Source organism: Procambarus clarkii, chromosome 10, assembly GCF_040958095.1.
Source record: "Procambarus clarkii isolate CNS0578487 chromosome 10, FALCON_Pclarkii_2.0, whole genome shotgun sequence".
Lineage (NCBI taxonomy): Eukaryota > Metazoa > Arthropoda > Malacostraca > Decapoda > Cambaridae > Procambarus > Procambarus clarkii.
In genome coordinates this window covers 17150897-17178194 of record NC_091159.1, presented here as the reverse complement: position 1 = coordinate 17178194, position 27298 = coordinate 17150897, and the positions used below count along the sequence as shown (strand labels likewise).

The 27298-nt window shown below is 45.8% G+C and overlaps 1 protein-coding gene across 2 annotated transcripts in view; it reads left to right on the top strand.

Annotated features, from left to right (window-relative positions):
• The window catches only part of LOC123746851 (CKLF-like MARVEL transmembrane domain-containing protein 4), a 158139-nt gene that overhangs the window by 127462 nt on the left and 3379 nt on the right, over positions 1 to 27298 (top strand). Inside the window, exon 3 of one of the 2 annotated variants that reach the window (XM_045728657.2) lies at positions 43 to 165. In XM_045728657.2, the coding sequence (XP_045584613.1) occupies positions 43 to 165 (123 nt within the window). Of the gene's footprint in view, positions 1 to 42; positions 166 to 484; positions 587 to 27298 lie in introns of both variants that reach the window. The other variant, XM_045728669.2, reaches the window with a different exon arrangement.

Below are 27298 nucleotides of genomic sequence, written 5' to 3'. Positions count from 1 at the left end.
TGCAGTATTGTGTGCTAATTGTTCCTTCCCTCTTGCTTGCAGGAACTCATTCTAACAGCTCTCTTTGCGGTGCTTTACATAATAGCTAGCATTGTCCAGATAATCAGCACTGTCACAAAACCACGGCCACCAAGACGGCTAAAACCCTTCTACCTGTTGTCAGGGGTGAGTATCGCCTGCCGGTTGTGCCTCTCTCTTCACCTGCTTCTTACCTACCGGCAGTTGTTGACAGTATAGGGCACCTAGCAACAGACTGACTGACCCGGCACCAATGACGTTCCTGGCTCTTCCTCTTTTGGAGACGTTTTCCTGCGATGTTTTTGTCTGCATCTGAATGCATAGTAGGCATGAAGATGCAGAATAATAAAAATTTAAAACCAGTTCCTCCAGCAGAAGAGTTTTCAGCTCTGCAGAACTTCATGGACGTACCCTTTGGACATGGTCCCTCTTTGCTGCCAATACGAAGGACACATTTCTCTTTCAGGAGCTGCTCAATACCGCCATTACCACTCTGCTCTATCTCATTGCCGTCATTGTGCAGTTCTGCAGTATCGGGGTGGAGCCACAGAGAAACATCGCTGCAGGGGTAAGCTGGCCACCTTCCCAACTCACTCAACCAGATCCTCCCTGCACCTTACTCATGACAAACCTACCCAAGATCCTTACCAGTACATTATCACAGTTCTGAACTGTTTTCTAATTCCATTTTTAAGCTCGGTTTAATTTGAATAAAGTTTCCTCTCCTGACATGGCAACCAGTTTTAGGCACACACATGTTATGTCTATCATGTAGAAGTTATGGATTAGCCCTTATCTTGTGACTTATGTCATATGAGAAGAATTAATGAAGTGAATTTAGTTTTTCTTATAAACCCCTGTAGTTACCAGTAATTGCCAGCTCTGGCTATTATTACAGAATAAGGGGATGCCTCATTATTATTCATAAAAAACCATTAATTAGAAGAATTTTGGAGTATGTGTTACATCATTGCACCTGAAAATATTTTTATAATTTATTAAAGTTTAAGGCCATTTTCTGAGGGAGCCCATATGGCTCTTTGGAGCTCTCCGGGCTGATATGAATGTACAGTATTAGATCCTGGCATCAGTCAAGCGAATGGAGTTCTGAGGCCTACCGGGGACCACGAGCCAGAACTTGGCCCCCCTTTGAGAGGCACAAGGAGCAATGGCCTATAGAAACCTCCGTGCGCAAGTTACCGCAAAGCTTGTTTTCACCATAATACAGCGGCCGGCTCTGTTCCACCTGGGACGTACTCGTACAGGTTTTTTCTTTTCTTTTTGTTTTCTGCCTGGTTGAGGGTCTGCCCCTTGGTGTTGTTGACCCTTATTATTTTGTATTCTTGGTGATCCTCCACCTAGGTCCCTGTGTGTGTACACATCCTGAGGGTTCAGCTATTAGTTGTTTACTTGGTAGTTTAGGGCGCTGGTTAGCAGTACCTTGCCTGGGCTTCCCTTAGCAGAGCGTCTAAGGGCCCTGGAAACCTTCACTGGGGCTCAGTGATCTGATGGATGCATCCCCCTGGGTCCCATCTCACTTTGTGTGAGTTTGAGGGTTGCTTTGTCCCCTTGACTCAGGGTGACAATCACCTGTTCTGCCTCCATCATGCTGCATGTTGGGTCGGTGACACCTTCGACCTGGAGTCCTGCGATTGGTGTTGCTTGCATGTACTCCGCTTCACCCAATCCACTGATTATGATATTCGGGTGCAGGCAGCTTCAGCGTTGCATGGGCATTATAGGTTGCTGCAGCGTGCTAGGTTGGTTACTCACCCAGAGTTCTCGGGGTTTGGGGCTCTCCTGGCCATTCAGGTTTTGAGAGGGGGGAGGTGCCCAGTGTCCTGGCGGATGGCCTGTCACAATTTATTCCCCCTGTCCACGAAATGGATGGTCGAAGCCGACTCGTTCAATTTGCTCTGCCAGATGTACGGGCTCTAGGAGGTGGAACTCTTCGCGTCGGCGTGGTTGAGGCGTCTCCCGGTATATGTGGCGCCCTTCTCCGACTGCGAGGCCTTTGGCGTCGATGCCTTCAGGCATGACTGGTCAAGGTGGGGTTACCTGTACCTCTTCCCCTTCGGTTCCGTTGTTGCTCCAAGTCCTAGCTCGCTTGGAGACTTTCCAAGAGAAGAGTAGTTCTGTTGGGCCTTTAATGGCTGGCCAACCCTTAGTTTCAGGCGCTACTTGCTCAGTGTCCGAACCCAGGGGTCTTCCTGCGGCTCTGCCTCTTCCAGCTGTTTGGGGTCAGTTCGTTACATTGCTGGTTCGATCTTCTCCTTAAGTCTTTGCATCTGGTCTTTCTGACACTGGGTCTATTACCAATTGTATGCTGAGCAGGTGGCTTCGTTGATGGTGTCCCACCTGCGTGCTTTGTCTCGGCAGTATTAAGTTAACTGGTGGTCCTTTCCTTATTTCTTGTCCCTCCTTATGTTCTCTTCTGTTTCGGATCGGGTTGTCTTCTCCTTCCTTTCTTGGTTGTTTCAGGACCGTCATCTTATGCTGAATACTGTCGCCTCCTATCGTGTGGCACTGGCGGAGCCGCTTCAGCTCAAGTACGGGGTGAATGTTACTTCTGCTCCATTCCACAAGCTTTCTTGTGCGCTGTTTCACCTCCAGTCTGCTCATGCGCCACCTGGTCGTTGGACCGGGTGCTGTCTTTTCTATCTTCCCCTCGATTTGTGGCCCCCCTTCGGTTCAAGATTGTTTTGTGAAGGCTCTCTTCCTGTTGGCATTGGCCTTTGGAGGTCAGATTGGGGAGATTAATGCTCTTCTCCAGCACAGAGGTTTCTGCTCTTTTGGTCCTGGTGGTAGGTTTGTTAGTTTGCAGCCGTCTCTCTTTTTTTTCTGGCGAAGAATGATGCTCGCTTGGTTCGGCTGGGGGTGCATCATGTGTTGTGACCGGTTGCGGCTCATCGCTGTTACCTGTGCGCCATGGCCTCTGTGGCCAGGGAAGTGCTTTGAGTTGACCCGGTTTCCCTTCTTCCCTGTTCCAGGGTTTGGATCACCCAGGTAGTCCAAAAGGTTATTTGGTCCAGTCAGCCTGCGGTCTATCCTCATGCCCATGACGTTCATAATTTTGCTGCTTTGGCTGCCGTCTTTGGTAACATGTCTTGGGCTGACATTCAGGCACACGGTTATTGGAGGTCAAACAGGGTCCTTGTCGCTCGCTACCTAGTCAGTATTCCTGGCCCTAGTCAGGCATGTGTTGCATTGGGTCAGCGGTTGTAGCCAGCTGTCTCGACTTCGAGTTGAGGAGCAAGTGGCGACCACCTCCCGGTTAAGTTCCTCTTGTTTTATCTTTGGTTCAATAGCTCCAGGGAGCCAAAGGGGCTCCCCCCAGAAAACCAGCATTGAATGTAATGAAACGCCATTTTCTGGGTGAGACCCAAGGCTCCCCGGCAACCCTCCATCCCTTCCTCCGGTCGGCGGTTTTCGCTGGTTTTTGACATCCAGCCTCAGAACTGTAGGTGTGGATAGCCAGTGCAGTGGTCTAGGGCTTCCCCTTTCCCCTCCCATGAAGGGGGAAGTTGCACAGACAGCGGCGTGGTGACAGTTGTGATGTCATGCTCGTTTGCTCGTTTTTTGTTTGGGGTAGTTCTGTCCAACAGTTCGACTTTCAGTAACAATATTTTAACTGATAGGGTTTCACCCTGATAGGGTTTGTTTTGGGGTGCCTACCTTTCTGGGTGCCTGACCCAGTGGATGGCAGACATAGAATGCTTCCAACCATGCAGGGGTTTCTATAGGCCATTGCTCCTCGTGCCTCTCTGAGGGGGGCCAGACTCTGGCTCGTGGTCCCCGGAAGGCCTAAGAACTCCATTTGCTTTGACTGATGCCAGGGTCTAATGTATTCATATCAGCCTGGAGAGCTCCGCGGAGATTCTGGGTCTCGCCCAGAAAATGGCTTTTCATTGTATTCAAAGCTTGTTTTTTATATCTTCAGTCATCCATATTTAATTCACATTTCTCTAAATTTCAAAAGAAATCAAAATTTAAAAACTCTTAATCAAAATTTAAGTAACTGCTATCAATTTCAGAACTTAACCCCTTAACTGCACGGCCTCCAAATATAACACCCTCCCAGTGCGCAGGAAATAAAATCCCTGAAATTTTTTTTTCTGTTTTTAAAGTGTCAAAAACCCTTCGCTGAGTAAGGATATAGTAACAGAAGGTCGAAATTGTAAGTACTTTAGTTGCTATGGGGTCCGTAAGTTCGTACGTGACGTCATCATTCCCTGGTCGCCCGTGGCATATGCCCCCAGGGCCGGTAGGGCGCTCGGGGCAGGATGCGCGAGGTGCCGCAAATATATTTTTGTTCATTCATTTTCTGCGCACAGTTCCAAATACATTTTATATGCTTTTACATGCCAATCCTATGTATAATGAACACGTACACTATATTATGGCAGTAGAACATCCGTACTGTCCGAAGACACTGTGTTACGTGCATGACACATGTGTGCACATATCCGGCACATATTTCCATTGTATTATGCTAATTTATGTATATATACAGTCTATTTACACACTATACACTATCACACACTATATACATTCACCATGAACACACTCAAAACTCCGCGAGTGTCAGCTGCCACACTCTCACTCCTCCAACATCCAGTCTCTCCCTCACTCCTCCAACATCTTATTCGCCAACATGCTCCTCCCACCATACTGTTATTGTTTGTATTACACTATTTACACATGTTATGTATACCTATCTACATGTTTCATTTACCAGAACTATGCAAGTAAGCCAGTATTGTGTCCAAACTTTACAGTGGCATGAGAAATCACACAGCAGCCAGCAGACGACGCTACGATTACGTCGCCTCCCTCACCAAAATAACTCCTCCCAACATACTCCTGTTGCTGTTACTACACTATATACACACATTGTATATAGCCATGTACAAATGTGTTCACCATAGTGAACCACTAAGCTAGTATGATGAGCAAAACAAGAGTGTCTGCCACACAGTGAGGCTACCTCGATTCTCTTCCTCGCTCCCTCATCACAATTACTTCTCCCACAATACTACGCACAGTGCTTATTATCACCACAATCCTGCTGTAATCACAATACTGGTCACTAAATCCTGTAAATACATAATTGACCAAGTTTATTTTGTAAAGGAACCTAAGAAGTCGTTTAAAGATTCCTAGATGAACGAAATAATGCTGTGGTGCTGTGGCTAGCACTGTGAACATTGTGAACAGCACTGAATCACTAATATTTGAACATTGTGCACAGTCATTATCACACTCAGGCTCTTCTGTAATACTATCATGGCTAAATAAAACAAGTTATACATGTATTTTGACATTACAGTATTAGGCAATGCTGTGGTCACAAGCTAAACAGCAGTGCTTTGAACTCATGCTGTGTGCGCCGGCCATGGTTGCTCACTCATTACTGAGGCTCTCACACCCGGGAATATGGACCACAATTTTTTTAAAGATGGCGTCTGTTTACAAGAGCCCTGAGAAAGCTGATGTGAATCCCATGTAGCCGCGGGAGTTTTGAATGGAACGTGAAAAATACAAATACCCGGAGGCGCGTAGCGCACCCCAGATGTGGGCCTGCAGGGGCGTTGCGCAGTTAAAGGGTTAAGCACCATGAAATTCTGTATATCCAAGATGGAATGTGAATACAGTATTTACATTAATATTTTGTACTGATTTTTCCATATTTTAAACCTGTTGGCAAATTAAAAACTCATGTGCAGTGCTGTATTATTTTTTCTGAAAACAAAAATGTAATGAGGATATTGGTGCATCCAGGTGAAACATAATGCATGGTGCAGTGGTTAAACAGACCCAAGTACAGTAGTTTCATAGATCTTTTTGGAGAGAGTGCACTGGTGGCTTTGTAAACCTATCTTGCTGAATTTGTGCTTCCTCTCTGCTTGATGTTGTAATTATGCATCATGGAAGACATGTTCCACTCAAAGGTTCATGCAGACCCATTTCACAGTGGCTGAAAAAACCACCAACCATCAGCGGGGACTGGTGGCTGAGTGGACGGCTCGAGATTCGTAGTCTTAAGGGTCCGGGTTTGATCCTGGGCGACGGCAGAAACAAATGGGCAGAGTTTTTCACCCTGATGCTCCTACTCACCTAGCAGTAAATAGGTACCTGGGAGTTAGACAGCTGCTTCCTGGGGGTGTGTTGTTGAATCAGTTGATTGATTGACAGTTGAGAGGCGGGCTTAAAGAGCCAGAGCTCAACCCTGCAAGCACAACTAGATGAATACAGTTCTCCCCCTGTGAAAAGGGGTCTGGCTCGTTTGCCATCTCCTGGTCCCATGATTTGTGGCTTTTCAGTTGTTTCCTGTGGCCTTCAGTGGAGCTGGTTGGTTTCTTCCCCATATTTGTGGTTGGGTTCATTGGATCAGGAGTCCTCTTCAGCACTGTGTTTGGTTGCTGCGGGTTGGTTAGACTCGGGAATGATTGGTTGACCATGTCCCTTTGGTGGATGTCCCAGTGCCAAGGTGTGGGACCGCAAACCTGTAATACATTCTCCATCTCTCAAGGTCTAAATAACTTTATTTCCTGTCCAACCTTCCACATGACAACTATGGTCCAAGCTTGCGTGCTATTACAGACTGGAGCTTAGATGTTGTCCCTGGACCTCAAGGATTGTATTGGCACATCCCTGGGCTCAGGGACTGGTAAGGTTCTGTTGTGGGATGTCAGGCTTATGCTTCAGTGTGTGTGTGTCCTGTTCCACTCAGATTTAATCTGACCCTGGCAGCGCCTGATTTAATCAGGCGCTGGCAGGTGTCTGCAGTAAGGTGACCCCCTTTGCCCCATGTGTTCACCAGGCTGGTGTGGGTCTTTGTGGCCAGCTGCAACTGTTAGGGGTTCATGTGTTGGCCTACCTCAACAACTGGTTGGTGTGCACCCCAATCAATCAGCATATTAGCTGGCTACAGGTCTGGTTCTTTCCCAGTTAACTGAGTTTGGTTTTCAGGTGAAATGGAGGAAGTCCTAGTTGATTCTGTCCCAGGTTTGGACTTGGTTGGGTTTTGTTTGGGACTATCAGCATCATTTTCCCTGCCTCCGGTGGCTCTGCTCCTCCATTTTCATCACTGTCTAATGTTGGATTGGTCCCAGGTGAGTCGCTGGCAGGTCAAATGGTTGTGCAAGAGCCTCAATTTTGTCTGCAGTTGTCTTTTACCTGGGCAGGGTTTGGCCCCATGTTGGTAGTGGTTACATCAGTTCTGACTGTTTGCCACTCCTAGGACTTGGGAGTCCGGGCCCCGCCATCCCTTCATCAGCTCTTTCTTCACCAGCTTTTCCTTTGGGGTTTTGGAGGTTCAGTTCCATAGAGCCATCCTCCTCAGTCACTCGATATGTAAACAGACACCTCGTCTCTTGGTTGGGGCTTCATAACCAGCACTCATTCAGTAGGTCAGTTAGTTGAAAGTGATCAACGTTACTTTCAGTTATTTTCACATCTTGCAACAATCCATCAATGTTACCATATCTCATTTAATTTTAAGTATTGCCCCTTAACACATGTTCATTTTCTCCTATTCTTTAAGTTATGCCCTCCTTAAAAGCTGTACTGTATATAATTTGCTAAAATGTTTGGACAATATATATGCTAGCTTACTTCCTGTTTAGTATTAAGTGTCTACCTCATCAATCCTTTAAACAACCTCACTGTATTATTTTAGGTTATGCCTGAAATGCTGTGTGTGTATTAGTGGCCTTATTAAATGCACATACTTTGTAGCAAGTATGTAGCAATAATAATAAATTATTATTATTGCTATTACGGTACAGTACCTGTATTTTAGTAAACAGTACGTAACATCAGTTACTATCAACCAACTGTGCCCATTGAACACCAGGTTGGGCAGGGGCAGTAGCTCGGTTTATTCCTTTGGGCACACAGTATTGGTGCGTGAGTTTACAGCTGTACTCACCTAGTTGTACTCGCCTAGTTGTGCTTGCAGGGGTTGAGCTATGGCTCTTTGGTCCCGCCTCTCGACTGTCAATCAACTGATGTGCAAGTTCCTGAGCCTATAGGGCTCTATCATATCTACACTTGAAACTGTGAATGGAGTCAGCCTCCACCACATCACTTCCTAAAGCATTCCATTAATCAACTACTCTGACACTAACAATTGGTTTTTGTAATGTGTCTATTGCTCATTTGGACACTCAATTTCCACCTGTGTCCCATAGTGTGTGTGCCCCTTGGGTTAAACAGTCTGTCTTTATCTACCCTAACAATTCTGTTGAGAATCTAGTATGTGGTGATCATATCCCTCTAACTCTTCTGTCTTCCAGTGATGTGAGGTTTAATTCCTGTAATCTCTCCTCATAGCTCATACCCCTTAGCTAGTACCCAGGACTAGTACCCCAGGTACTAGTCTGGTGGCAAACCTTTGAACCAGAGTCTTATGCTTGACTAAGTTTAGTCTTATGCTTCACTAGATATGGATTCCATGCTGGAGCTGCATACTCCAGGATTAGTCTGACATATGTGGTACTGTATACAAAGTTCTGAATGATTCCTTACACAAGTTTCTAAAGGCTGTTCTTATGTTGGCCAACCTGGCATATGCCGCTGATGTTATCCTATTGATATGGGCTTCAGGGTACAGGTTTGGCGTGATATCAACTCCAGGTCTTAATCTCTCTCTGATTCTTGAAGAATTTCATCTCCAAAATGATACCCTGTATCTATCCTCCTGCTCCCTACACCTAACTTCATTACATTACATTTGCTTAACAACCATTTGTTGGACCATTCCTTCAATTTATCCAGGTCTTCTTGAAGCCTCAAGGTGTCCTCTGCCTTAATCCGTCTCATAATTTTGGCATCATCAGCAAACATTGAGAGGAATGACACTATACCCTCTGGGAGATCATTTACGTGTATCAGAAACAGGTCCAAGTATAGAGTCCTGTGGGAGTCCACCGGTGACTTCTCGCCAATCTGAAGTCTCACCCCTCACTGTAACTCTGCTTCCTATTGCTTAGGTACTCCCTTGTCCACAGGAGCACCCTGTGGACAGGAGTAACTGTTTACTAGTTACTCCTGCCTGTTTCTCCAACTTATGCACCAGCCTCTTATAGGGATGTCAAAGGGTTTCCGACAGTCCAAGAAAATGCAGTCTGCCCATCCTTCTCTTTCTTGCTTAAGCTTTGTTACCTGATCATAGAATTCTTTTAAGCCAGTGAGGCAAGATTTACCCTCCCTGAACCCATGTTGGTGGTTTCTCACAAAGTCCCCAAAGTCCCAAAGTCTCACCAGATGTCCTACTAGGTTTTTTCTCGTGATTTTCATCACCTTGTATGGTATACAATTTAGGACACTGGCCTATAGTTCAGGGCCTCATAGTTGTCACCCTTTTTGTATATTGGGACTAGATTAGTTATCTTCCATATTTCTGGCATGTCTCCTGTCTCCAGTGACCTACTATACACTATGGAGAGCAAGCAAAGTGCTTGTACACACACTTTCAATAGCCATGGTGATATTCTGTCCAGCCCAGCAGCCTTTCTCATGCCCAGATCCAACAGATGCCTCTTGACCTCATCTCTTGTAATTTCAAATCCTTCCCAGGCCGTCTGGTTTACTGCCACCTCTCCTAACGCAGTGTCTCACCCTCATTCTTTTGTGAAGACCTCCTGGAATTTTTTGTCGAGTTTTTCACGCACCTTTTTGTCTTTCTCTGTGTACCTCTCCTCACCCGTTCTAAGTTTCATCACCTATTCTTTCACTTTTGTTTTCCTCCTGATATGACTGTGGAGTAGCTTTGGTTTGATCTTCTTCTTAAGAGATCTTGATATGATTTCGGGGCTTAGCGTCCCGCGGCCCGGTCCTCGACTAGACCTCCTTTTTTTACACATCCCCAGGAAGCAGCCTGTGGTAGCTGTCTAACTCCCAGGTACCTATTTACTGCTAGTTGAACAGAGGCATCAGGGTAAAAGAAACTCTACTCATTTGTTTCTGCCTCCGCTGGGGATTGAACCCGGAACTATAGGACTACGAATCTTGAGCTCTGTCCACTCAGCCGTCAGGCCCCTCTTTGCTTTAGGTCTTGGCTTTATTTGCTTTATCATTTTCATACTTTATCTCTCTGTTTTTCTTCTCACACTAATATACTCATTCCTGGTTCTCTGGTATCTCTCTCTGCTTTCTGGTGTTCTGTTATTTTGGGAGGTCCTCCATGCCGTTTTGTTCAGTTCCTTTGCTTCCATACATGCCCTATTAACCACATATTCTTCTTTTGCTTCTCAGTTTTTTCCTTTTGGGCCAGGATAAACCTGTTTACTGCCTTCTGACACTTTTGGGTGACATAATCATCATGTCTTATACAGACTTTGCCCATGGTATAGTCCCATGGTATATCCTTTAGGAATTTTCTCATCTCCTCATGATTTCCCTTTTGGTCCCTTTGTTTCCTAGTTCTTTTTGGGGGGAGATAAATCATAGCTCTACCAGGTACTAAAAGATCAATACACTGTGATCACTCACTCCCAAGGGGGCTTTCAACTTAACTTCCTTTATATCAGACTCATTTAGGGTAAATATCAGATCAAGCATCGCTGGTTCATCTTCTCCATTCTTGTCGATCCCTTGATGTGCTGGCTTAGAAAGTTTCTTGTTGCCACTTCCAGCAGCTGTGTGGCATGCCCTGAGGAGGATTTGGTTTTCTCCTGGCTGTGTGCTCTGGTCTCACTGACTGCTCCCCGGTGATTCATTGCCAGAGCTGAGGATTCATTGCCTGAACCAGTGCTGGACACTTTGGGTAGCTGAGTTTCTGGCTTATTGGGGATTTGGTTCTCCATACAGTTTACATGCAGGGTGTATCTAACATTCTTGCAGATTAGTTGTCTTGCTTCCATCCCATTTCCAGAGCAGACAGTTGACACATCCTTCCGTTGGCTCTGTGAGATGTTAAGTTGCCCCATGGTGAACCTCTTTGCATCAGCATGGAACTTGTGCTTTCCCTCACATGTGGCACTATTCCCTGATCTCAAGGCACTCATAGTAAATGCCTTATGGCTGGACTGGTTCGGGGTGGAGGTGCATTTACCTTTTCTTGCTCCCATTTCATTTGTTATTCCAGATGCCATTAGGTCTGGAGTCATACTCTGGGAGGGTGATCCTTTTGGCTCCTCGGTGGCCAACCTAGCCTGGTTTCTGACATTGCTGGCCTGGTGGCTGGCCCAGCCTTGGTTTCTGGCTCCTTCTGTCCTGTTGTCCATATGCAGTCGTTTTTCCGTGCCTCCGCCTCTTCCAGCAGATCGGCCCCCAGTGTACATTGCTGGTTCGGAATTCTCTTTAGCTCTTTGTATCCATAGTTTTTGAAACATGTCTGTTGCCATTTGTATGGCGAGTGGGTGGCTGGTTTGTTGGCGATAAACTTGTCATTCTTTGTGGCAGCAGTATGAAGCTGCCTGGCACTCATTTAGCCACTACTTGTCTCCATCTTCCTTAGGTTTTGGTTAGATCTGTCCTGTCCTTTTTGTTGAGGTTGTTTCTTGGTAGGGATATCATGGCTAATACCGTTGTCTCTCATCGTTTGGCATAGTCAGAGTCACTGTTGCTTGCATTCGGTGTCAATACCTCCACAGTGCCATTTCACAAGCTGTCTCATGCATTTGTTCACCTCCAGCTTGTTCATATTCCTCCTGAGCTCCTCCTGGGGAGCTTCAGGCTTTTTCTGGAGGTGGGGATTCTATTTGTTTGGCCCTTGTGGGCAGTTTGTTCATTTGTAGACTTATCCTTTTCTGGCGAAGAATGAGTCAGTGGGCTTCCAGAGGGGTCCTTTGGCGACTGATGCTTGGTTGGTCAGGCTGGGGATGCATCATGTGTGTCTGGTGGCAGCTCTTCGCCACTAGCTGTGCCACTGGTTCTATCTCGGTGGATGCCTTGTTGATTAACCCTGTTTCCATGGTCTCCTGTTCCAAGGCTCACATTTCTCAGGTGATTGCAATGTCATTAAGTTTAGCCAGCCTGTAGTCTATGCTTGGGCCCATGATGATTGCATGGTACACAGCTTTCACTATGGTCTTCTATATGAAGACCATCTTCTTCTTCTATATTGGTCTTCTTCTCCAATATGTCCTGGGCTGTTATTTGAGCTCATAAGTTTTGGCATTTTAACAGGGGTCTGGCAGCCTGATATTTAGTTAGTGTTCTTGGTCACAGTGGGTCGTGTGTTGCTTTGGGCTGTGTCTCCCATTCTGGGTTCATTTCTTTCTCCTAGTGTCTGCTGTCTCTCCTCCTTCCTGGTAAGTCCCATTTTTGTTCACTGTGGTTACCTTCAGGGAACCACTGGGAAACTCTCAGAAACCCACCGTTGAATGTAATGAAATGCCTCTTTCTGGAGGAACCCCCAGTGGCTCCCTAATCTACCTCCCCTCCCTCCTGGTTAGTTGGTTCGTCATGAGTTCATCAGCTTTAGAACCGAGATGGGATGTCAGCCGAGGGCTGGGGGTCCAACTCCCAGTGATGGTGGTGGTACTCAGTATTAATGACTTTCAAGCTAATTTGTGGAAAGCCTTGTTGTGTGTGAATCATTTGTGGAGTTGTTTGGTGGTTCTGAGGCTTAATTTTCTGTGAACCCTTCAGTTGGTTGTAAAGCTTTGCTGACTTTCTGGAGGCCTTATCAGGTGGGGAGGCAGCTTGTCACACACTCCCTGTGCCTCTATGAGGGTGGGGGTGGGGGTGGCAGGCTCTGGCTCTTGTCCCCAGTAGGCCAAACAGATCTTCCACGACTGATGTGACATTTTAATATGGAGCCATATCAACAAGATAGCCTCAGGGAACCACCGGAGTTCCTCCAGAAAGAGGCATTTCATTACAATTAATGATGGGTTTTCCATGGCTTGAATCTTGCTCACTTCTATGCTCCAAAATATTTTAATAAAAGTTCAAATATTTGTTAATACATATTGCTTTACCTGCCATGACAATATATAAGCTTATCATTTAAATAAATTATTCTGTGTTTTTTAGAACTAAATTGCTGCATATCTAAAAGTGACATATCACAGCAATAGACTTTCAAACATATTTTCAGACTTTAGACTCACATACTTCATCAGTATCAGACTGACAAGGGGCATATGTATCTTGAATACATTAAATTCTGAATATGCAGTATTTGTGTATGATATACATTTATACAATTTATAAAATTCTTGTTGTTGTTGTTGTTAAAGATTCGCTACCTGGAACAAAAAAGTTCCAAGTAACCCGGGCTAAAGTGAGCCCGCATATAAAATTCTTAAGTCATATGCAGTATACATTTAGGCATTTTATATATTTTTTGTTTGATTAGAAATCAAATACATTGAGCTGTTGGATATCTCCATAAGCCATAGTCACACTGGATACCATTTTATACTTTGAATTATGACAATGTTGTATTCTAAGAGTAACACATTAAGCTGCAACCAGCTTTTTCTGGGGGGAGCTTCATCGGCTCCTCAAAGCTATCCAGGCTGATATGGCTATACTGTATTAGCTTTCTGACATCAGTTAATGTGCATGGAGTTCTTGCCTACCGGGAACCACGAGCCAGAATATGGCCCCTCAGAGAGGCATGAAGAGCAATGGCCTATAGAGACCCCCCGTGTGGTTAGGAGCATTCTGTATTCACCTAGTTGTGTTTGCGGGGTTTGAGCTTTGCTCTTTCGGCCCGCCTCTCAACCGTCAATCAACTGTTCACTAACTACTTTTTTTTTTCTCCACACACCACACACACACACCCCATGAAGCAGCCCGTGACAGCTGACTAACTCCCAGGTACCTATTTACTGCTAGGTAACAGGGGCATTCAGGGTGAAAGAAACTTTGCCCGTTTGTTTCTGTCTGGTGCGGGAATCGAACCCGCGCCACAGAATTACGAGTCCTGCACGCTATCCATCAGGCTACCAGGCCCCTACCAGGCCCCTGTGTCTGCCGTCGACCAGGTCTGACACCCAGAAAGGTAGAAGCCCCAAAACAAACCCCTATTCTGGTAAAAAATTTGCTACCAAAATCTGAACGAGTGGACAGAACTCCCCAAATGAAAATTAGCAAATGCTCATGACATTATCACGTTACCGCGCAGCTGTCTGCGCAACCCTACCAAGGGAGGGGGAAAGGGAAACCCCAGACCCTCACGCCGGTGATCCAACCATCAGTTCTTGGCTGATGTGATACAGGCAGGTCATGTGCCTCTGGCTCCTGCTTTGGTCTCAGTTTCTGTGCCTTGTGGCGTGGTCTGTCTCTACAGGTGGTGTGTGAGCCAGGAGTAATATTCTACGGTACTCGGGCTGCATGTGCCTTTGGTTTCCTTTCCTAGGTGCCCAGTAAGTACTGCCTTTGAGGCTTGGGGCCTCCTTCCACAAGTCGCCTTGGGATCTACCTCTGCTGTGTCATTTACTACTCGGTACTTGGCTGCTCTTGGAGTCCGTAGGAGTTTTTGTTGCCCTTGTTTGCCTCTGGGTAAGAAGTGGTTTTCATCACTGGTAGGGGCACTGGGTACTGCACACCTAGTTTTCACATTTTATAGAGGCCGGTTCTGTTCCGCCAGGGTACATTGTCCTCTTGCGGGGGTTTTCTTTTGTCTTTGTTTTCCTGCTGCCTAGTAGGGGGGGGTCTGCCTTTGGTTGGTTGCCCCCTATCTACACTTAGGGTATATATATCCATATCTGTGATCTTGGTGGTACCCCCCTGCTAGGCCTCTGTGAGTGGAGACATCCCAGTGGTTCAGCTTTGAGAAGTTTGCTTGATAGTCTTGGGGGCTGGTTCACAGTACCTTGCCTTGGCTTCCCTTAGCGTAATACCAAGGCTAAGGGCCCTGGGGAAACCCCCATGGGGGCTCCATGATCTGATGGATGCGACCCTTGAATCCCCCTCTCGCTTCGTGCGAGGTTAATAGTTGCTCTGTCCCCTTGTCTCAAGGTGACAATCACTGGTTGTGCCTCCGCCATACTGCCTGTAGGGTTGATGATTCTTTTGACCCGGAGTCATGCAACATTTGTAGTTTGTACGTGCTCCAGTTCACCCAAGCATGATATGAAGGTGCAGGCAGCAGGTGTTGCATGCTCGGTTTAGGTTGCTGCAATGCGATAGGTTAGTTGCTTCCCCGGATACCCCGAGACTGCCCCATTTTGGTTATAGGGGACCCGGACTTGGGGGGGCGAGAGTCTCTTCGGCTTTGGTTTGGTCCGCCTCTCCTTGTCCTTTCCCTTTGGTTGTTCATCCGGTCCCCCCCCCTCCTGCTTCCGGCTCCAAAATGTCTGAGGGGTTTGGAGTCGGGACAGGGATTAATTGCTGTTGAGACTCGGACGGTCTCGGGGGAGTCCCATTCCAGGGTGGCGGCAGAGGCATTTGAGCCTAGTCCTCCAGCCAGAGCTTCTGGATCTAACCAGTGGGCCCCCCTTCGTTCCTGCTTTTTTGGTGGCTCCTGGCTTTTCTTTAGAGGCACGGGGTTGGAGGACAGCTCGGCTCTGGGTCCTCGATGTGAGGTTCCCGGGGCGGGGGAGGGGTTGACTTGGAGGCCTTGGGCCCCATTGGACTCAGCCTGGGTTTTGTACCCTTAGAGTGGGGCATGGTGTTACAAGGAGAGGGGTTCTCTTGCGCTCCCGCCTCGTACAAATTGGATTTGGCATCTACACCTTCCCTGGTTCGGTTCCATGATCCCATTGGTTCTTCGGTCCCATCCTTCCAGAGGTTTTCGGGGCTCCGCGTTCCATCTCATGTGGTGCAGGAGGCCCTTGCAGCTTACCTCCTGCGCAACCCAGATTATGCTTTCATGATAGATCCGCATTCCTTCGTGTATGGATCTTCGTGTCCGTACTGGGTTCATTATAAAGTTCCGGAGTCGTCCTGGTTAGCAGACTGCCCTCTCTTCTCATTGGAGGCTTGGCACACTTTCTATCGGTTCCACGCTTGAATGGAGGAAGGCTTGGATGGTGTTGCAGGGTTTCCTGGGGGGCAAATTTAAGCATCGTAATGCATGTTTGTTCGCCCCTGCCCTCCCGCAGGATGTTGGTGTGTTGCAGCTTCATGTGCAGGTTCCCTCCCTTTCAACTGTTTTGGTCGCGGAGGAGTTGTGCACACGTGGCCTGTTGGCTTCGGCCCTGTAGTTCTTCTCCCTCCTCAAGCTGTCCTCAGATTGGCTTGAGTTGGATGTGGAGGAGCTTGGGGCCACCTCTGGGTCTGGTGCCCAGAGTGGTGCATGCATCATTTGCATAGTTAAAGCTGTTCGTGCCGCTCCAGCAGGATGCAGTTATGTGGTTTTTTTTGCTTCTCGACTCGTGTGTCAGCAGGCGGTGCTCGCTTCTTTCTTGAAATTCATTTCTCTTAGGTTGTCTTTCCCTTTTTTGTCCGTTGCTGTTTGCAGAGTCTGCAGTTGTGCAGTATCTGTAGACAGCTTCGTTTAGATGCCGTCCTATGTTGGGCTTGTTGGTCCTCCAGGGGGCCCGTGGTGGGCCTTCCAGGAAGGGTCATGCCAGAGCTCGGGGTTCTTCCCGTCATGATAGGCCAGTGGTGCCAGATTCGGCGCAGACGCAGCCTTGGGTACCGTCTGTTTCTGATCAGCACGGGGATCCCCCTGTGCGCTACTTAGGTGCTTAGGTGCTCGTAAGGTGCATCAGCCCTTTCAAGGTTTGTCGCATTGACGGGGCAATGGTGGGGAGGCTTGCTCTATTTGCTCTCACCTGGTCTCACGATTAGTGGGCCTTTCAGATTGTTTCGTGCGACTTGCAGTGGCGTTGGGTGGCTCCTCCTTCAGGATATTTGGGGCTGGCATGGCAGGCCTTTTCTCATGTGCTCTATCGAGTCATCTCGGAGTGGGTTCGCTTGGGCGGAGTTTAAACGACTTTGTCCCTCAGGTAGGTTTCCCGTTTGTTTCCGGTTTCCAAAATGGGACTGCGTGAACCTCAAGTTCATTCTGGACTTGTCCTGTTTGAACCCATGGGTTTATTGCCCCTCATTTCGGATAACTACTCTATCCCAGGTCTGTCTTCTGTTGGAACTGGGTGCTTGGATGGTGTCCCTGGACCTCAAAGACGTGTATTGGCATGTCCCCATTCATCCGGGGTTCAGGGTCTGGCTCGGGCTCGGTTTTGTTGTGGGGCATCAGGGTTACCACTTTCGTAGCCTTCCATTCGTTTTGAATCTGGCGCCTCGCGTTTTCACACGTCTTACTCGGTTTGTGGTGGCCCGCCTGTCTATGTTAGGTGTTCAGGTTCTGGCCTACCTCGACGACTAGCTGGTTTGGGCTCCCAGCCAGACCGCGTGTCTGCTTGCCAGGGTTTTGGTTCTTTTCCAGGTCACCAGGTTTGGGTTCTTGCTGAACTGGTGGAAGTCCCATCTGGTTTCCTCTCAGGTTCAGTCTTGGCTGGTCTTGTGTGGGACGCTCGGACCGCTTCCTCATCTCTTCCTCCGGCCACTCTTCTTTGCCTGTGTTCCCACCTTCGCCTGTTTCTGAGGGGCTCTCGGGTCATGAGGCGGTTGCTCGAGGGTTTATGCAGGAGCCTGAATTTTGCCACGATGATCGACCCGCTGGGTCGAGTGTGGCTTCGTCGGCTGTTCTGGTTCCTTCAGGGACATCTCTTCTGCCTTTCTCTCTCTCTCTCTCGCGACTGCTGGGTTCGGCCTCCGGAGGCTTTGCGTCGCTTGTCATGTCACCAGCTTCCTCTTCAGGTTTTTCAGGGTTCAGTGCCTTGGCACCTACCTGAGCTCTCGCTCGATGTGTTCACAGTTATGTTGTCTCTTGGCTGGGGCTTGTGACCAGTGTTCACCAGGCCAGCCAGGGATGGTGGGGGTCTGTCCTTCCGTCGGGCTCACAGCATGGTGCGGGAGTTCGTGGATGTCACTCAGGAGGGTTCGGGTCATTTTGTGGATCAATGTTCCGGCTCCATTCGAACTGTTCCCCGGAGATTCATTGCCTGAACCAAGAGGGGTTGATGCAGTCCTTGGCTCTTTGAGGCTGGTTGCTTCGGGGGACTCGTCTGCTGAGTTCTCAGGGTTTGGCTCTCCTGACCCTCCGCCACTGTCCTGGTGGATGGCCTGTCCCAGTTCATTCCCCTGTCCATGGAATGGACAATCGATGCCGACTTGTTCAGTTGGCTCTGCTGGATGTTCAGGCCTCAGACGTGGATGGTGTTTTATTACATTCAATGCTAGTTTTTTGTATTTTTTATTTTTATTATTATTTTCTACAACAGACGTGGCCACGCATTTACAATGCTAACCAGCACATAGTACAGGAATTGTGTTGGTACAGTGCACAGTATTGTTTCTTAACTGATATTCTTCCTTCCAAAGTGTTTGTACACAAGGTACAGTATTTGTCATATTAATTATATTATCTATAATGAAATTAGCTAAATATTGTAGAACATTGATAAATATTACAGCATTAATCCTTTAAGATATGATCACTGTATTAGTGTGGACCTATTGACCAATGTGAGGCAGATCCTATTTACACTCAACCATTTTCACTCATTAACCCCTAAGCTGCTTTGGGCTATTTGGCCTTCAACACCCACAGGTGCAAAAACAAATTATTTTTTTAATATTTCGTCTTATAAAAGTATTCATTTCTGTTCCCTGATCACAGGAAAAATAATAAAAAAATCTTATTTGGCATATTTTGCTCGTAATAGAGTGGGGAAGTCTGGCAAAAAAAAAAAGTGTTGACATAGCAGGCACCAGAGGCAGTCTACTCCACCTGGCTGTCAGGCGGGAGTTGCCACAAAGATATTACCTAATTATTTCAATGTCTGATTTTTTCTAAATTTTTTGCAGTAATATTCAATAGTGTGTAGTGTGATATATTTATATAATAAAATGTGTGAATCATCGCTATACTCAAAGGTATTGTGATCATATTAATGATTCAATAATTATGTTCATAAAACAATAAGCAAATAGTTTTGCTTTTATTACACCATACACAGGTTATATATAAGTTTCTGTATGTTTTGTTCACCATAGTTCACCACACCACCTAAGTTGGTATGGTGAGTGTAGACATTAACAGGTGGCCACACACAACTGATGCTGCCTCCCTCACTGGTTCAAGGCCAGATGCACTAACATTCCTCCTTCAAGTATACTGTTTGTGGTGTTATTACACTATATACACACACACTATGTATAAGTATATACAAGTTTTGTTTGCCATAATTGTTCAACTAAGCTGGTATAGTGCCCAAAGAGTATAGTGGTCACCCTTACACATCATGACAAGTCATGCAGATGATGCTACCTCACTCACCATAATGACTTTTCCCAACACTCCTTTTGCTGTTATTACACTATCAATACACGTTATATATACGTATCTACTTTTGTGTTCACCATAGCGAACCACAAAGCTGGTATGGTGAGTGCAGACAGTAACAGGTGGCCACACAGATTCGACAGATGACACTACAGCCCTCCCTCCCCCAACATTACTCCTCCCACAATACTATGCACAATTCAAATTATCACAACAATCTTGCTATTATCAGAATCCTGGTAATTTTTATCACAGTCAGGGTCTTTTGTAATACTATCATTGCTATATAATACCAGTTACATATATTTTTTACATTTATAGGCGATGCTGTGGTCGCTTTCATACCCGGGAATGTTGTCCACAATTTTTTTTTTTTAAATGGCATCTGTTTACAGGAGCCCTGAGGAAGCTGATGTGAACCCCATGTTGCCGTGGGCCATTTAAATCTTGCGCGATACTCCAAAACGTCATATGAAGGGGTGCGCACTTTTGCGTCAGTTACTCAACATGTCATATGAAGTGTTGTGCAGTTTAAGGGTTAATGTATCCAACTAATTAAAATATTTCAAGGTATTTCCTATGGCATACCTTGTGGCTACCATGTGTAGCTTCCAGGGATCAATGGCCCCACAGCCCAGTCTCTACCAGGCCGCCTGGTTGGTTGTCTGGTCAACCAGGCTGTTGGATGCGGCTTCTCGCAGCCTGGTGTATGATTCACAGCCTGGGTGATCAGGTATTCTTCGGAGGTGTTTATCGAGTTCTTTCTTAAACACTTTTAGAGGCCAGTCAGTTATGTATAAAATGGTTCACAAAAGGTGACAAATTATACTCTATTCTTAGCATTGTTCTTTATGTGGTGCTTAAATTATTTTCACGGTATTAATGCAAGATTTGCATTTTTACAGGCCCGAGAACAGGCAGTTACCATTTAATAGTTCCCCAAAAAAGTGATTCCATATGTTGCATTTTTCTTAATAAAACAAATATACAGTATATAGTTTGACTTTGACTTTATATATATCTGACTTTGGAGGTCAGAGAATTAGTTGTACTTTACTTATCATGTAGATAAATTAAATTATGTAAGCTTATTTTTCTGTGGGAAAGCCCAACCGGCTCCTTGGAACTATTGGACTGATATACACTATATTAGTCTGGGGCATCGGTCAGTGGAGTTCATCCTACCAGGAACTAATTGCCAGAACCTGGCCCCCTCAGAGAGGCACAGGGAGCAATGGCCTATGGAAACCCCCATGTGTTTGGGAGCATTCCATGTCTGCCATCGACTGGGGTTAGGCACCCAGAAAGGTAAGCAGTGGTAGGTACAGGAACAGTCAAGCCTGGTGTGGCTGTAAAACTGTCTACAAAGGATTGAGTATTGTCACTACACCACCCTTCATCAGAACCTGTTGGTGGTGGGGTACGTGTGGTACGTTTGGCTCTGGCACGCGCTCCAGTACCTCGTCGTGCATGTGTAGCAGTCTCAACCTCAGACTCCTCACTTCCATCACTATCAAAATCCTCCTCTGCTGTTTCCGTTTCAATACATTCACTAACTTCATCAGTGTTAGTCTCAACAACACTTTCGTCACTAGATAACTCGGATAATTTATCAAATACAGCCTGAAACTTAGAGGATGTGAGTCTCACTCGCTTGTACTTCTCGTGTACACTATTTAGCTTCTCACTATGACGCTTTATTTTCGCTGATTTCTTCCTGGAAGGGCCTTGTTCGTGATCACTATTCATCGTGGAGTAAGCGCAGATAGCATCTAAAGCCGCACTAAGAAATATAGCCACGGAAAATAGCCGAAATGTTCAAACGTTGTGGAGGCGAGGGGAAGTGTGACCGGTCACAACAATGGAGCAAAAACAGTGGCCCTACGGCGTGGCCCACTCCACCTGGGTGCCACATGGCCTAACAAAGAGAACGGGAAGACGTTGGTGCTCAGTTTAAAATCAGTAACCAAAAATTCGGATAAAAACCGGATTTTCTGCAAATATTTTAATGAACGAGAGAGAACTCTCTCGGCAAGAGAAAAGGTGTGCCAAGAGAGAACTCTGTCAATATCAATTGCCCAAGACTGTTCAACATGCTCCCTCTACACATAAGGGGCATAACTGGCTGGCCTCTCATTGTGTTAAAGAGGGAACTCAATAAACACCTCCAATGGATGCCTGATCAACCAGGCTGTAATTCATACATCAGGCTGCAAGCAGCAGCATCCAACTGCATGGTTGACCAGATGACCAACGAAGAGGCCTAGTCAGATACTGGGCAACAGGGCTGTTGATCCTGGAAACCACCACAAGGTAGGTAGTTTATCCTCCACAGTTTATACCGTACAGTGGAGGATGAATGATAATGTATTGCACAGGCACCTGCTCCTGTATATAAAATGGAAGCATCATATGGATGAAAGGACGTTGAAGGTAATTGCATGACATAATGACTGTAATACAATCTAGCATTTAGATATAAAAGTTCTTTAAAATTGGTAATACAGGTTTCCCATAATTCACCTGTGTGCCACTATCACTTGCAGCCTCAAGAGGGATAGAAAGCCAGTGGCTTGTAAAATGTTCCCTCTTAATTCCTGATAATTTTTTTCAGCTTAATTTTTACTGTAGCACTGTCTTTGCTTTTGTGGCTTTGGCTGGTAGATTATTCCATAGGTTCATTACCCTAATGGTGAAGAAATATGTCCTGTTGTCTGTCATACATTGTGGTTTGTTTGGATGCTAAAAAGTGCAAAATGTGTTTAGTTAGAGAAAATCCTCCTTGATCAAAGGTTTTGTGGTCCATGTGCCTTGCTAACATCTCATCACAGTCACACTGGGGCCTGATAGCTGAGTGGACAGCGCTCTAGACTCGTAATCCTAGGGTCTGGGTTCGATCCCCGTTGATGGCAGAAACAAAATGGGCAGAGTTTCTTTCACCCTGATGCCTCTGTTACCTAGCAGTAAATAGGTATCTGGGAGTTAGACAGCTGTTACAGACTGCTTCCTGGGTGTGCGTGTGTGAAAAAAAATATTTAATAGTAACAGTCGATTGATTGACAGTTGAGAGGCGGGCCAAAAGAGCAGAGCTCAACCCCTGCAAGCACAACTAGATGAATACAACTAGGTGAATACACAGGAAAATCATATGACAATGATGCAACAAAAACTATATGGCATACTTGTAGGACTATACAAATGTGACTGAGATTTACTGGAGGAAAATGTAAACCAGACTTGAGTAACTGATGAAGTAGTCAGAAGTGTATGTTCATGAGCCAAGGAAAAAATGAGTCTACCCCCTCCTCTCCCCTGCCTTCCTTGCAGGCTCCTGCCACAGATCCAGCCCGCAGCATGTACTGATGACATACCTGTATTTACCTGACGGTCACCATCTGTAGAAGCCATGATGAGGCCAGAAAGTCTGTCCTTACATTTAAACCTACAAATGCGCATATCAATCAAGGAAGATTGTGCCATTTCTAACCCCCCATTGCATGAGTCAGTAAAGGCCAATTTAAAGTATAACATAAGATTTAAAAGTCCCACATATACAAAGGGCTCATATTTGCTTTGTTGGGTCTCCAGTTAACAGATGCCGTCTTTAAAAAAATAGTGGCATACCCCAAGGGGAGCCGGTTGGCCGAGCGGACAGCACACTGGACTTGTGAGCCTGTGGTCCCGGGTTTGATCCTGGGCGCCAGCGAGAAACATTGGGCAGAGTTTCTTTCACCCTATGCCCCTGTTACCTAGCAGTAAAATAGGTACCTGGGTGTTAGTCAGCTGTCACAGGCTGCTTCCTGGGGGTGGAGGCCTGGTCGAGGACCGGGCCGCGGGGACACTTAAGCCCCGAAATCATCTCAAGATAACCCCTGGGTGAGAAGCCTCAGTATTGAGAGAGCGACCCTGAGTGGCATATGGAGCAGGAGTTCGCAGCACTGCCATGCAGCCTGTGCCTACAGTATCACTTAATAATGAGGAAATAAGTAACTGCAGTTATTTTGTGCTAGTGTCAGAGAAGATCCCGACTGTGATAAAGAATATGTACAATATTCAGATATCAGTAAACACAATGTTGGATATGATGGTCACAACATGAGGCAGACATCCACAGCACACAGCCGTGGTTTCATATATCTACACATCACAAAACAGGACCTCGTGTTCCTTTAGAAAATAAACTTGTGGAAAAGGATTCATATTCATGATTTAGTGCCCAGGATTCTGATAATAATAGCATTGGTGTGGCTAGAGTTAGTTGTGTTCAGTATATTGGGAGGCATTTTTCTGAGTCAGGAGGCATCAGCAACTTGCTAGCATGTTGGGCTACTGTGCTTGCATTACCATATTACCTCACATAATAAATGTAATGGATAAAATCCAGAGATTGAGAACGGGGAACAGGACTACTGAGAATGACAAAGAAGTGTGTAAAATGCTAAATTAACAGTTCCAAAAGTGTGTTTGTACAAAATGAGGATTTCAGAGAGCCGGACCCAGTACCAATTCCAGAGCATGTCATAGAATACATAGATGTATCTCAAGACGAAGTGAAAAATTACTCAAGAGGCTAGAAAGAAAGAAATCAGTTGGACCTGATAGAGTTTCACCTTGGGTGCTGCGAGAATGTGCAACTGAGCTGAGCATTTTACTCCAATTAATATTCCAGACATCCCTGTGCACAGAAATCTTAGTAGATATATGGAAAAAGGCAAACATGAGGCAAACTCGACTACCAGTCTATAAGAATGGTAGTCGAGAGGAACCTCTAAATTATAGACCCGTGTCACTAACAAGTGTGATAGTCAAAACACTAGAAACAATGAAGCGAAATGGGTTGAACCCCTAGAGAGTAATGACATAATAACAGACAGACAATATGGTTTTCAAACAGGAAGATCCTGTGTAACAAATCTACTTAGTTTCTATAATAGAGCCAGAGATACTACAGGAAAGAGGTAGTTGGGTTGACTGTCTATCTGGACCTAAAAAAAGGCTTTTGACAAAGTCCCCACACAAGAGGCTGTTCTGGAAACTGGAACATGCTGGAGGAGTGACAGGGAGATTTCTGACATGGATGAACAATTTTCTAACTGACAGATGAGGGCAGTAATCAGAGACAATGTATCTGACTGTAGGAGTGTTACTAGCGGAGTACCACAGGGTTCAGTTCTTGCACCAGTAATGTTCATCGCCTACATAAATGATCTACCAGAAGGAATACAGAATTATATGAATGTGTTTGTGGATGTGCTAAGATACTGGGAAAAAAAGGAGACCCAGACGATTGTTATGTCCTTCAAAGCGATCTAGATAAAATAAGTTCTTAGAGTGTTAAGTGGGAAATGGAATTCAATGTGAATAAATTCCATGTTATAGAATGTGGAATTAGAGAAAATTCTCTTTGGATTTTTCAGGGTTCAGTGCCTTGGTGCCTACCCAAGCCTTCGCTCGATGTGTTTACGGACGCGTCATCTCTTGGCTGGGGCTTTGTGATCTGTGCTCACCAGGCCGGCCAGGGGCGGTGGGGTCAAATTCAAATTCAGATTCAAATTCAAATGTTTATTTAGGTAAAGTACATACATACAAGGGGTGATACAGATATTGATGAATTTATAGATAGAGCTAGTACTCGAGTCTGTCACGTCTGTATGGTGATCAGGTGGCTTCATTGTTGGCGTCCCACCTGCGTGCTTCGTCTCGGTGGCAGTATGAAGTTTCCTGGCGATTCTTCTGTTTCCTTTTGTCTCTTCGTCAGTTTACTTTGCTTTCTGTTCAGGTGGTCTTGTCCTTCTCTTGTGGCTGTTTCAGGACTGTCATCTTATGCCGAATAGTGTCGCCTCGTTTCGTGCGGTGCTGGCGGAGCCGCTGCAGCTTGCTTTCATCATCGATGCTACTTCTGCATCGTTTCACAAGTTCTCTCGGGCATTGTTTCACTTCCGGCCTGCTCATGCGCCGCCTGAGCCGTCCAGGTCGTGGACTGGATGCTGTCTTTTCTATCTTCCCCTCAATTTGTTGTGGCCCTTTCGGTTCAAGATTATTTTGCAAAGGCTCTCTTCCTATTGGTATTGGGCTCTGGAGGTTGTGTTGGGGAGATAAATGCTTTTCTCTGGCACAGAGGTTTCTGCTCTTTTGGTCTTGGTGGTAGGTTTGTTCGGTTGCAGCCATCTCCTTCTTTTCTGGCGAAGAATGTGACAGCTGCTTTCTCAAGGGGTCCTTGGGTTGTTGATGCTTGGTTGGTCAGGCTGGGGGTGCATCATGTGTTGTTTCTGGTTGTGATTCTTCACCGTTAATTGTGCTCCAGGAATGCACTTTGGGTTGATCCGTTTTTTTTCTTCCCTGTTCCATGGTTTGGGTTTCCCATGTTGTCTGCAGGGTTATTCGGTCTAGCTAGCCTGCAGTCTATCCCTGTGCCCACGACGTTCGCAAGTTTGCTGCTCTTGCTGCTGTCTTCGGTAACATGTCTTGGGCTGACACTGGGGCACGGGATTTTTGGCGGTCGAACAGGGTCCTGGCTGCGCATTACCTAGTTTATGTTCCTGGGCCTGGTCGGGCCTGTGTCGCTTTGGGTCAGTGGTTGCAGCCAGTTGTCTTGACTTCACATTGAGGAGCGAGCAACGATCGCCTCTCGGGTAAGTCCCTCTTGTTTTCATCTTTTGATAAGTAAAATTTTAAGTTCACTACACACCTATCAATCAAACATCAATCCCCTGTTTACTCCATCAATATGCCCATATGTAGCACAGTTAAGTCACAGGCAAAAGCTCCTACGTTCAATTTGCTCAGTAAGACTAAAGCGGTTGGGCAATATTTCCTTTTATCTGATGCCTCTGTTTACCTATTGGTAAATAGGTACCCGAGAATTATGCAACTGTTGTGGGTTGCATCCTGGGGAAGGTCAGTACTGTAGTTGAATTGGAGGACCTCGATAACCCAAACAGCCTTTCTGTTCCTGACTGTGGGAACCCATAAGGTGAACCAACACACCCATCAGCACTCATCCTCCCACCCTCCAGCCCTCCCCACCCACATCCTCCCACCCAATGACCCTCCCCCACTCACATCCTCCCCACCCCCCATCCACCCATCCAATGACCCTCCCCCACCCCCATCCAGCCACAAAATGACCCTCTCCCATCCCCATCCACCCACACCCATTCTCTTATGTTCGAATTTCAATATACTGTATGTGCACAGACTGATTTTGTTTTGTTTTTATGAATACAGTGCTGTATTCATAATTTTATTTGACTATTGAAATATTATATCTGGCATAGCAACCAGAGATACCTCTCTTAATTGACTGGGATGGAAATATATCTATTGTATAATATATAAATTAAGAAATGTATCTAGAAATATATATTAAAATTGTTTCACTCTGAAGTAGCCTATGGTCTGAGGCTTTTCATGGTGAGCAAGTTGCTTGGTCAATCAGATTAACCTTTAGATAGCTGCTATGGAAAAATGGCCATGACTACCTGTGCACAAAACTGTGTCAGTTGATTGACAGTTGAGAGGCGAGACTAAAGAGCTGAAGCTCAATCCCCGCAAGCACAGCTAGGCAAGTATAAAAGATAAAAAAAAAAGGATTTTTTTCATTATAGAATTATTAATTTGTATGCAAAATGTAAAAAAAAAAAAGAAAATGAATATCGTTTCACTGAGTGGAGGCACTCGGCAAGACTGCTTCTGGCACTTGTCAAAACCCGGTGCTCGACTTTGTTGACGCTTCCTGTTTTATCCTTCGATATTTCACTGATTCATTGATTGTTTTATCACTTGTTTTGTTTTTCTTTATTTACATCTACAGAGTTGTTATATCCATATTGGCATCATTCATGTAAAACCCAGACAATAATTGTTTAAATCGTCATATGACGATGACCACATTCCTCTAGTATCGTTCATGATGATAACCGCATTCGTACCATGAAATGTTAGTCAAATTTATTTCACGGGTCAAGGTAAAGTCCATTACATCCATATTTGCATTATACAAGAAAAACCCAGACAATAATT